Source organism: Nannobrachium achirus, assembly GCF_963921795.1.
Source record: "Nannobrachium achirus genome assembly, chromosome: 5".
Taxonomy (NCBI): domain Eukaryota; kingdom Metazoa; phylum Chordata; class Actinopteri; order Myctophiformes; family Myctophidae; genus Nannobrachium; species Nannobrachium achirus.
Window position 1 is genome coordinate 15200686 of NC_137814.1, and position 12338 is coordinate 15213023.

General features: G+C 39.5%; 1 protein-coding gene across 1 annotated transcript in view; it reads right to left on the reverse strand.

Annotated features, from left to right (window-relative positions):
• Window positions 1-6520: 6520 nt before the first annotated feature.
• Window positions 6521-12338, reverse strand: part of astn1 (astrotactin 1) — a gene marked incomplete at both ends in the record, with an annotated part of 673839 nt that continues 668021 nt past the window's right edge. Inside the window, one exon of the mRNA XM_080725574.1 lies at window positions 6521-6758. Within this exon, the coding sequence (XP_080581700.1) occupies window positions 6521-6758 (238 nt within the window). The remainder of the gene's footprint in view (window positions 6759-12338) is intronic.

The window sequence follows — 12338 nt, forward strand, 5'->3', positions numbered from 1 at the left end:
CCCAAAGGTGCAGGTTCAGACAATGGTATATTGATATGCATATTATAGGCTCATCTCTTTGTTAAATCACCCTGCGCGTAGGGTTGCCACCAGAAACTGAAATAAGGGACACCTCTTCCGGCCGCGCGGTGGTGTGCGTTCCGGGCGCGCGGCACTGCCACGTGCCAGGAAGAAAACGTGTGTTTTAAAGTCCCGACCCCAGAAATACATAGAATTGTTATAACTAACACACAATATTGTGTAAGCTTTTTGCAGTTTGAAATCGGCAATTGTTTCCAAAATATGACAAATTAATTTGTATGAATATCCTACCTGACCTGGCGGAGACCCGTGCTCCGAATAGCATTTTTCTAGTTTATATATATTTTTTGCCAGGTCATTCAAGATTTGTGTTGTTGAAATGTTTCAAAAATAAAATGTTCAAATTCAAAGTCATTTTGAAATAGGCAGATCTACAAGCTCACAGCGTGTCACATTGCAACCAGGTGTATGCTTAAAATACCTCTCCTGTGTTATTTCAAATTTCCTTCTCGGGATCAATAGAGGTTTATCTCATCTCATGTCACCTTATTGTATCTTATCTTGACCTGGTAGAGGGGTTGCTGGTGGCTGCTGGTTCCTCCCACCAACCTGACAGAGGCGCACACAGAGAGTTAAGTGTGATCGTGCTTTTTGTGTTTTTAAACGTCTCCTATTGAATTTACACTTCTCTTCTGTGAACTATTAGAGTGTTATTATTAAATAACGAAACACTCGAGCTTGTAGAGCAGCTCGCTTGTGGGGTAAATCTGCGGTGCTCACCGTAACGCAGTGTAAATGACTGCAGGCAGCGACTGCCGGCAGGGCTACTAGTGGACCTGATGGACACAGACTGAAAGACCGTGACCAGACACAGCCACCGCACCGAGCCACTGGATGTTTTATGTTTACGCACACAGGATGTCCTGCTTGCCTCCCGCGAGTGCTGCCAGTTCATTATTGTTAAATTCAGTGTTTGAGTGACATACCTTTATGGGGCATTTGGGAAATACGGAACAAACTGCGTTCCGTATTGGTTCAATACGGAACGCAACATTTCATTCTCAAATACGGGACGAATCCGTATTTTACGGAACGGGTGGCAACCCTACTGCTGCGCGGTGACATTAAACGCTGACCGGACCATTTTGCAACACTGCTCCCAGCAATGAGGGTAGGTGTTCAATGTTCAAATCCTGGTCATCCTGTGGTTCAATGCTGGAGTGTTTAACTTTACCAACTCAAAACTAACATAAAGAACACTTCAACATTACTAAGAGACGTCTGCTACAAACAGACAAATGCATGCACCAAACAAAAATTCACGTCAGAATCAAGGCAAAATACCTGGAAAAAAGTGGGTCCCAAAATCAAATACCCACAACATTTGTGTCTGCGGAAAACATTGACGCTGATTGCCCGTCAGGACGTGATGGGTGAAGTCAGGGGGAAGCGAAGGTCGCTTCTTTCCTCGAATCCTCCGAGGTGGAAAGACTGTTCCATTTCCTGAAGCAAGACTGGTGGATTTTTTCAATTTATCCAGGTGTTAATGCAGCATTCTGCATTCAAACCTGACGCGGGACCAGGCACGGCGCAAATGATCGCGAGTGCTTGGATATTTCCAGCTGGTGCGAAGATACCGAGGTGACCATTCGCGTTGCCCTGTTTGCGTCATTCGCGCCGCACCCGGACGCACGTCAGGTTTAACTTTGAACGCAGCATCCTCGTTCACACCTGGCCAAGTTGAAAAAATTGATTTAATCTAACCCTTTGTTCTGCCAAAAGTATAAAGAAAACTCTATAACAGGGGTCTTCAACAGGGGGTCCGGGACCCCTAGGGGGTCCTCAGAGTTACTACAGGGGGTCCTCCAAATATTTGCCTGATAGAAGCCTTTTTTCTCCTTTTCTATATTAACCACTTTAACCCTAGCATCCATATTCTGAGAACCTTAGCCAAAAATAGCAGATCTACAAGCTCACAACGCCTCGCGCTGCGAAAGAGGTTTCGTGTAGAGGGGAAAATAAAAACTAAATACAGAGTGATAGGTCAAGTTTATTAACACATCGGGTGCCCAGAATTATTCAACGTTTAATTTGCTGGTGCCCATGGCAACCCACCATTTTACCTACCTTCGAAGTACTGGCGAGAAAAGTAATCCGAGTAAATGTAATCCAAGTATGTCCTGTTTATTTCGCGAAAATCTTTTCTTTCAGTCAGGACCGTTTTTTATCAATTCTAAGCCACGGTGTTTGTGTTACGGCCGGTAGAAGAGGCTGCCGTTTTGAGAAAAAAAAGAAAAAAGGAAGAGAATCCGGAGAAAACAGCATTTTTGTGCAGCCGCTAAACAGGAAGTCAACAAGACAGACAGCACGTCCGGGTGACGTAATTTCGCGCTGCATGTTGGGAAATGGAGTTTGTTTCATCACCGCGGTATCCAAGTGCAGTAGCTACAGTACAGTATAGTTTACTGTACAACGCGTCGAACGCGTCGTGGGCACACGTAAACATCAAAGAGATTGGCGCGTGGGCACCACGTGGGCGATTAATGTGTTAAGTATTGGTGATTCAAGTGGTTAAATATCTGGAAACCCAAGTTATATGAACCCAAAATGTACTGATGATTGTCAAACGATGAAACTATATGGTATCTATGGGTTGTGGGGGTCCCTGCTTCATCTCTTTCTCAACTAAGGGGTCCTTGGCCTGAAAACATTGAAGACCCCTGCTCTATAATATTCATTGATAATAAAGGACTAAAAGACAGAAGCTTTTGGTGTTATTTTTTGTTTTTATTAAGTACCATAATGTATTTTGTGACATCAGTCAGTCAAGATAAATCACTTGTTTTTAAATGGTGGATATCTCAATTTGGAACAAAACCCTTCAAATACCAGATACATAGAAGCAAATAATAACGCAATAACTTTCAATAAGAACACAAATGAACATAATAATGTAGCAACACAAAAACAATAAGGTTTTATGCCTATGGGTTTGTGATATTAATGACGTCAGTGACGTCTACATGTGGTTTGACGGCCATAAGCCCATGATGTTGATGTTTAGTGTCAGAGTAACTACTTAAAAGGATAAAGGTAGGGTAAGTGATTTCATTTAATTACAATAATACCAAAATGGGTGTATGTTCTTATATGTCCTTATGGACTAAACACTCTATAGTAACTAGTACTCATAACATATACCAATTTTGTTATTATTTGATAGACACAAACAATTGTCAGTTTAGGATCACGTTTTTTTTCTCTGTGTGTGTGTGTAGAACTCTGAGAAAACACTTTTCCAGCCCAATGATTAATGTGTGTCAGTTAAAAGACATTTACTGAACAGTATAATGTGTGTGCGTGCGCACGTGCGATAATTAGCGATTGCCATGAACCCATGTATCCCATGAACTTAAATGTTTGTTAAAGGGATTTCAGTTAGCCATTTTAAATTCAATCACAAAACAATGTGTTACTGAATTAATAATGCAATAATCAGCATATAAATGTCTTGCCGCTCACATTAGGCACAAAACATTAAATTATGCATTCAATATTTAATATGTTATTAATCAGTATGTTACGCACAGTTACATTGTGAGTTGCTACATACATCACTGAAGTCAGAAAAAGAAAAAAAAACTTTTGTATCAGCTGAGTAACTGAACAGTACAGAAAATATCACATTGTATATTTATTTACAGAGGAAAAGCCAATGTTGTGCTATAATATGACATTATGAAGTACTTTGCTGTCTATACAAATATCTACAAGCATTCATTTCGTATTAACTTGGTACAAATGAGACTTGGTACAAATGAACGAATGAAATAAATAAGCATCTCTCTGACGTTAACCTAACATATGACATTATAGGACGTACACTATAACAAAATAAGATGCAATGATGCACAACAGAAGCTCAACATTTGATCAAATTAGGGTTGGGATCGTTTGAAATGAAATGGAAAGGTTTGAGAACCCCTGGTATTGTAATGTTATAGCACAGTGGTTCTCAACCTGTGGGTCGCCAATGATGTTGGGGGGTCCCCAGATGATTAACTCAATGTGAAACATTGTTTTCTCACTCAGCAGTAAACAAACCAACAAAAAGGTTTAAGTGTATAGAGGGTATCTGCACAATTCTAATGTGACAATTTAATGACTTTTTCCTGAAATGACAAATTAAACATTAACATTAATTGAGTAGAGGCAGAAATAGCCTAACCCTAACCCTACATGCTCACAACGCCGTTGTGAGCATGTAGATCTGCTATTTTCACAATAGAACCGTGAGATACAAAATGTAATGCGTCAACTCCTAGTCAGGGTGGGGGGTCCCCAGTTAAAATATGATTATTTTGGGGTCGCAGCCTGAAAAGGTTGAGAACCACTGGTATAGCAGACGTCATGAAGTCCACATACCATCAATGGTGGGAAAAAGTACTCACATTCTTTACTCAAGTAAAAGTATCAATACTGCAATCCAGAATTCAAAATGTTTGAGAAAAAGTATGAAAGTTTGGCAATCAAAATGTACTTAAAGTACCAAAAGTAAAAGTACAAAATGTTTGAAAATAGCAGATCTACAAACACACAACGTGTCACGATGCGACAGGTTGTGAGCTTGTAGATCGGCTATTTTCAAATAGCCTATAGGTATAAAATAGGGCTAAAGTGGTTAATGTATGTTCTAAAGTGGTTAATGTATGTTGAGTAAAAGTACAATATTTGGATCCGAGATGTAGTGGAGTAGAAGTAAAAGTATTGGAAATTTTAAGTATCTCAAGTACAAATACCTCAGAATTGCACTTAAGTACAGTAAAGTAAATGTAGTTGCTTTACACCACTGCCCCTCCTATTGTAATGTAATATTGTAAGCATCTGTGTCATTTTAGATTTTTAACCACTTCAACCATATTTTTTATTTTGGCTATTCAAATAAAAAGCAGATCTACAAGCTCATAATGTGTCACTTCGTGCCGCGCTACGAGCGTGTAGATCTGCTATTTTTTCTTTTTTTGGTATTTGCATACTGTATATATGCAATTTTTAAGCGGACATCTTTCACTCAAATATTTCCTTCTGGGTGTACCTAGAACAAAAATATTTTGAGATTGAGGTCTGCGGCCAAATAATATAATCCTGGGGGTCATTGACATGAAAAGGTTTTGAGCACCACTCATATAGAAACATACGTTTTTCAGAAACGTTAAAAAATGTTTTAGAATAGGGCATTCATTCATGAAAAAAAAAAAAGCTTTCTGGCCGACAACAACAAAAATGTAGTGTTGCTGTGTTAGAATAACTTTGCAAAATACTGACATGTACATTTTGGCAACTTCTACTGATGACTTTACACAAAAGCTGGGCTATATAAAACCTCTCCACTTGCGTAGCATGTACAACGGAACCAGCTTCATTATAAATGCATACTTTTAATACTACATTCAAAATGTTATACAACTCAACGTTTATCATAAGACTATGTACAAGGCTGCATGTGTGTGTGTGTGTGTGTGTGTGTGTGTGTGTGTGTGTGTGTGTGTGTGTGTGTGTGTGTGTGTGTGTGTGTGTGTGTGTGTGTGTGTGTGTGTGTGTGCACCCGTGTGTTGGGGGGGTTATATTTTATCTTGCTTTTTGTTTCGGTTTGACCACAATTTCTTCAACAGGGTAGCTACGTCATACCGTGATCTGATTTATATTAATAATAATAACAATAATAATGGTTTAATTTCCGTGACTAACGCTACATGACCATGGTCACGCCATGCAAGGACAGGGGGAACAGATCGAATGCTTTAACAAAAGGCTGGGCTTGCACAAGGGACATGGGGTTCAGATTTCCGAACCTTGGAAGAGCTGACGTTTTGATAACCTCTTTGAGCTCCTTGAGATTCAAACTATAATGTTCCACTACACTTTTCCCCTGTAATTTAAACAAGCATGAAACGATCAAATAGACTCTGTGCACAGCAGCCATAGCCTATTGGAGAGAAGTTTGGTCTCTTCTCACTTCCTTCAAAGGTGTTACCAATGATACTAATGAAGGCTCTGTGGTACAGTGGTTCTGAAACCTTTTATTTCATGGACCCCCCCATAACTCGGATAGTGTACAAATGGAACCAAATGGACCATTAGTTCCATGTATGCACTCTCAGTTGTCCTTTGGAACCCCCAAGGAACCCTGAGGGTCCCTGGACCACACTTGGAGACCCACTGGTGTAGCAGAGTGTTTCCAGTGAGCCAATATCAGCACCCTGACTCTGTTTGACCAGAATGGAACAGAGATTAGTATTATTGATAACACCTGAAGGAAGTGAGAAGCGACCCTATACTTCTCTCCAAAATGGCTGCTGTGCATATAGCCTATTTAAACGAACCTGAAAGGATCAAATTGATGGCACCAAAGAGTGAAAAAGCCGACCACAAACAAGCCTTCAGCACTGGAAAACATCTTGGACACGTGCCTGTGCGGGGGTCACAGCGCCGTTGCCCTTCAGAGTTCCTTGGGCTCTCCGTAGTCGTTGTACATGACGGGCAGTGACTGCTCGTCGCAGGTCTTGCGTATGTCCTGGCCCAGGTCCACCCAGTTGAGGCCGAAGGCCTTGGTGTCGGTGTAGCGGCAGGACAGGAACTTCAGGGACATCCTGCGCAGGCCGATCTTGGGCTCCTGGAGGAGACCCCTGCACCAGCTGGAGAGCTCGTCCAGCTGGTGCAGGATGAGGCCGGCCTTCCTGTTAGGAGCAAAGAAGAGGACGAGGAAGAGCGTTAACAACGTGAACCAGTGGTTGTTTTAAAGAGGTGGTGCCATGATTTCCCCCCCCCCTCTAAAACATGATTATCAGGTATTATGATTATACTAGGAGGAAGATTTTTTTCCAAAAAAGTATACAGAAAGAGTTAAAATTGGGTTTTTATGTGGCCACACCCCCAGTTCATTAAGTATGCATGGATGTCATGGTGGGTGGTGACCCAGCTGAAGTTAGCCACACCCCACAGTGTTGGGTGAATGGTAATTAGGGGAGGAGTTGATTCTGTGATGTAAAAGTATCTGTGTTTTTTAACTGACACTTTTGACCACAAGGTGGCAGCCTCCAAGAGAAAACAAACAAATACCAAGAGAATACATAATTGCTCATAAAAACCACACCAGGGGGTCCAATGACTCCCGGTTGGTTCTACAGTAGCTGAAGTGGAGGAAGTGCTGCGTTTAACGGACGTTATGTTGTGTGGTGCGGGTCTGTTTACATTCCCCAGCGAAACAAACACAAAGATTGTAGCTCTTAACTCGCTCTTAATAGGTGTAACGTTGTCCGAATCGATGTGTTTGTTTGTATATTGTTTATTGCGAGCGCAACCGACAGAGTGAGAGAAATAAAACAGATTATTTTTTCCCAGCAGGGAATACGTTTGCAGGGACAATAACGCACTGTGGAAAAAAAGGCAACTTCCGGAAAAATTCAGCCCCACCTCCTAGAACTCTCTCTGCTTCATATCTTGAACAGGCTTTTCTATTCGCAGATGAGTAAGCCCGGCTACGCGAGGCTAATCGGGAACTAACCTCTTGGTTAGACAGACAGAAGAAACTCCATGCACACCCATTATGATATAAATCAAATTACAGACTGGGGCATTCCCATTGAACCGCATCTATGAGACTCTACGTCCACTTTCTTTCCTTCTCGTTAGAAGACAGACGTAAGGCAAAGAGTGTACAAAAAGTCTAGTTGCAGAGTGTTAGTACTTACTTTCCACGCGTAAAATGAAACCAAAACCCATAAGTTTTACACTCGCAAGAGGTAAGGATCTACTGTATGGGGGTCCATTTGGTTACCATCTCTCCATCATTTAGTTGGGGACAACCTGGTTGAGAACCACTGACATAAACCATGCCACTGTGCTGCGGAAGGAAGAGTGACTGTAAAGTAACAACAAAACTTGCATATCGTCGTTGTCGGGTGGAAACCTCATATGTCCAAGACCGTTCATTTGTATTCATCATTTTGAAAATGAACTAAACTAGTGAAAACAGCAGATCTACAAGCACACAACGCCTCGCACCGCGAGGCGTTGTGTGCTTGCAGATCGGCTACTTTTGTGCGACAGCCTTGTATGATGAAGCAGGGCTTTACTTGGTGAAAAAACATACAAATGTGAAACTTGGAGATACAAGGTTTCTGCCCGACAGTGACGATATGGACAAATATGGTTTCTGGAAGCAGAGCCAGAGTTGGCTGAGACTAAAATGTTGAGGTTCTCTCTGGGAGTAACAAGGATGGATAGGATCAGGATTAACGAATACATAAGAGGAACAGCAGCATGTTAGACTTTTTGGAGATAAAGCCAGAGAGGCCAGACTGAGATGGTTTTGGACATCTTTTACAGAAGAGGGATAGTGAGTATATCGGTAGAAGGATGCTGAAGTTGGAACTGCCAGGCAGGAGACCAAGAGGAAGACCAAAGAGGAGATTTATGGATGTAGTGAAAGAGGACATGAAGTTGGTGTGAAAGAAGAGGAGCAGTGGTGGAAAAAGTAATCACATTTATTTTATTTGAGTAAAAGTATCAATACTGCAATGTAGAAATACTCTGTTACAAGTAAAAGTCCAGAATTCAAAATGCACTTGAGTACAAAATGTTTGAAAATATTTTCAAATAGCTAAGATATAAAGGGCTAAAGTGGTTAATGTATGTTTTATTATATTATTTATAATGTATATCTGTATATTTTGCCGCACCACGCCACAGTTTTAGCCATAAAACAAACATCAGAGATAAAGGGCGTTAAAGATGGGAATATGCATTGGAGTATACGGAGAAAAACGGCCGCGCGATGCTCTCAGCGTCGACTCGAAGCGACTAGCGGCTAATGGGCTACATCCAGGCGCAGCCCCAACCTAACGGTGAGATTTAAAGTTAATACTGTAAATACAGTAAACACGTCAACGCATCGTGGGCCTCCAGAGACATCAAAGAGATTGGCATGTAGACACCTCGTGGGCACCCACTGAGTTAATAGGTGTAACGTTGTCCGAATCGATGTGTTTGTTTGTATATTGTTTATTGCGAGCGCAACCGACAGAGCGAGAGAAGTAAAACAGATTATTTTTTCCCAGCAGGGAATACGTTTGCAGGGACAATAACGCACTGTGAAAAAAAGACAACTTCCGGAAAAATTCAGCCCCACCTCCTAGAACTCTCGCTGCTTCATATCTTGAACAGGCTTTTCTATTCGCAGATGAGTAAGCCCGGCTACACGAGGCTAATCGGGAACTAACCTCTTGGTTAGACAGACAGAAGAAACTCCATGCACACCCATTATGATATAAACCAAATTACAGACTGGGCCATTCCCATTGAACCGCATCTATGAGACTCTACGTCCACTTTCTTTCCTTCTCGTTAGAAGACAGACGTAAGGCAAAGAGTGTACAAAAAGCCTAGTTGCAGAGTGTTAGTACTTCACAAGCGTAAAATGAAACCAAAACCCATAATGGTCCATTTGGTTTTGTTTTACACTCACAAGAGGTAATAAGGATCTAATATATAAGGGTCCATTTGGTTACCATCTCTCCATCATTTGGGGACCACCTGGTTGAGAACCACTGACATAAACCATGCCACTGTGCTGCGGAAGGAAGAGTGACTGTAAAGTAACAACAAAACTTGCATATCGTCGTTGTCGGGTGGAAACCTCTGTTGGTTTGTATTCATCATTTTAAAAATGAACTAAACTAGTGAAAACAGCAGATCTACAAGCACACAACGCCTCGCACCGCGAGGCGTTGTGTGCTTGCAGATCGGCTGTTTTCACTACTTTTGTGCGACAGCCTTGTATGATGAAGCAGGGCTTTACTTGGTGAAAAAACATACAAATGTGAAACTTGGAGATACAAGGTTTCTGCCCGACAGTGACGATATGGACAAATATGGTTTCTGGAAGCAGAGCCAGAGTTGGCTGAGACTAAAATGTTGAGGTTCTCTCTGGGAGTAACAAGGATGGATGGGATCAGGATTAACGAATACATAAGAGGAACAGCAGCATGTTAGACTTTTTGGAGATAAAGCCAGAGAGGCCAAACTGAGATGGTTTTGGACATCTTTTACAGAAGAGGGATAGTGAGTATATCGGTAGAAGGATGCTGAAGTTGGAACTGCCAGGCAGGAGACCAAGAGGAAGACCAAAGAGGAGATTTATGGATGTAGTGAAAGAGGACATGAAGTTGGTGTGAAAGAAGAGGAGCAGTGGTGGAAAAAGTAATCACATTTATTTTATTTGAGTAAAAGTATCAATACTGCAATGTAGAAATACTCTGTTACAAGTAAAAGTCCAGAATTCAAAATGCACTTGAGTACAAAATGTTTGAACATATTTTCAAATAGCTAAGATATAAAGGGCTAAAGTGGTTAATGTATGTTTTATTATATTATTTATAATGTATATCTGCAAAGTAACTATAGTAACTAAAGTTTTCAAATAAATGTAGTGGAGTAAAAGTACAATATTTAGATCCGATATGTAGTGCAGTAGAAGTAAAAGTATTGGAAATTGGAAATACTGAAGTAAAGTACAAATACCTCAAAACTGTACTTAAGTACAGTACTTAAGTAAATGTACTTAGTTACTTTACACCCCTGAAGGGAAGGCAGCTGAGGACAGGGTGAGATGGAGGCAGATGAAACAGAAGAAAAGAAAGGAAGGAAGAAGAAGCAGATGCATAAATGTAAATTCCTTCTATATTGATATATACTGTACTTCTATATTGTTATATACTGTACTTCTATATTGATATATACTGTACTTCTATATTGTTATATACTGTACTTCTATATTGATATATACTGTACTTCTATATTGTTATATACTGTACTTCTATATTGATATATACTGTACTTCTATATTGTTATATACTGTACTTCTATATTGATATATACTGTACTTCTATATTGTTATATACTGTACTTCTATATTGATATATACTGTACTTCTATATTGTTATATACTGTACTTCTATATTGATATATACTGTACTTCTATATTGTTATATACTGTACTTCTATATTGATATATACTGTACTTCTATATTGTTATATACTGTACTTCATACTGTACTTCTATATTGTTATATACTGTACTTCATACTGTACTTCTATATTGATATATACTGTACTTCTATATTGTTATATACTGTACTTCATACTGTACTTCTATATTGTTATATACTGTACTTCTATATTGTTATATACTGTACTTCTATATTGTTATATACTGTACTTCTATATTGTTATATACTGTACTTCTATATTGTTATATACTGTACTTCTATATTGTTATATACTGTACTTCTATATTGATATATACTGTACTTCTATATTGATATATACTGTACTTCTATATTGATATATACTGTACTTCTATATTGATATATACTGTACTTCTATATTGTTATATACTGTACAGTGGTTAGCACTTGAGATTGGCAGTGTCACCAGTTGGCTGCCTCAGTGGCACCACTGTAGTGCCATTGAGTGAATTGAGTGAAATGTGGTACCACCTTTTTTAGAGGTGTTACAGCATGTAATGTGGCTGATCTGCCACAGGGAGGCACATGTGAGTCCATGAACCCTACATTACAGTGTTGGCAACACGGCAAGGGTGAACAGATTCATTGTGATTGTTATTAATTAAAGAAAAATTAGACGACAATGCAGAGTTCAGGTTGAATTGAAATGCAATTGTTGCTTTATACACAACTGTGTTTATTATACTTAAAAACATTTGACAAATGAAAAACTAGATGTGCCTAGAACTCAACTAGGTTTGTAATAATAAGTATGCTATTGAATTCTAATTTCCCCACGACCCATGACAGGAATATATATATATATATATATATATATATATATATATATATATATATATATATATATATATATATATATATATATATATATATATATATATATATAAATAATAATAATAATAGTACATAAAATATTCAGTCAACAATTAGAAAAATACGGTTTAAATAAAAACATTGGAAACTGTTTGAATGGACAACATTTTAGAGGCTAAAGGAACAATGAAACCCTGATCTCCTGACTAACAAGTATATATCCTGGCCTAGACAGCTGTAACTTAGTGGTTATTGAGAATGGCTGGAGAGCCTAAGCTCCTGTTTGTCCCAGGTACGATTCCTGGCCATGCCAGCTAGGAATTGATGTGTCCCTGAGCAAGACTCTTAACCCCTTATCGCTCCCTGAGCCCCTGCTACAGAGAATTGGTGTTGTTGTGCATTATAATAATTATATTT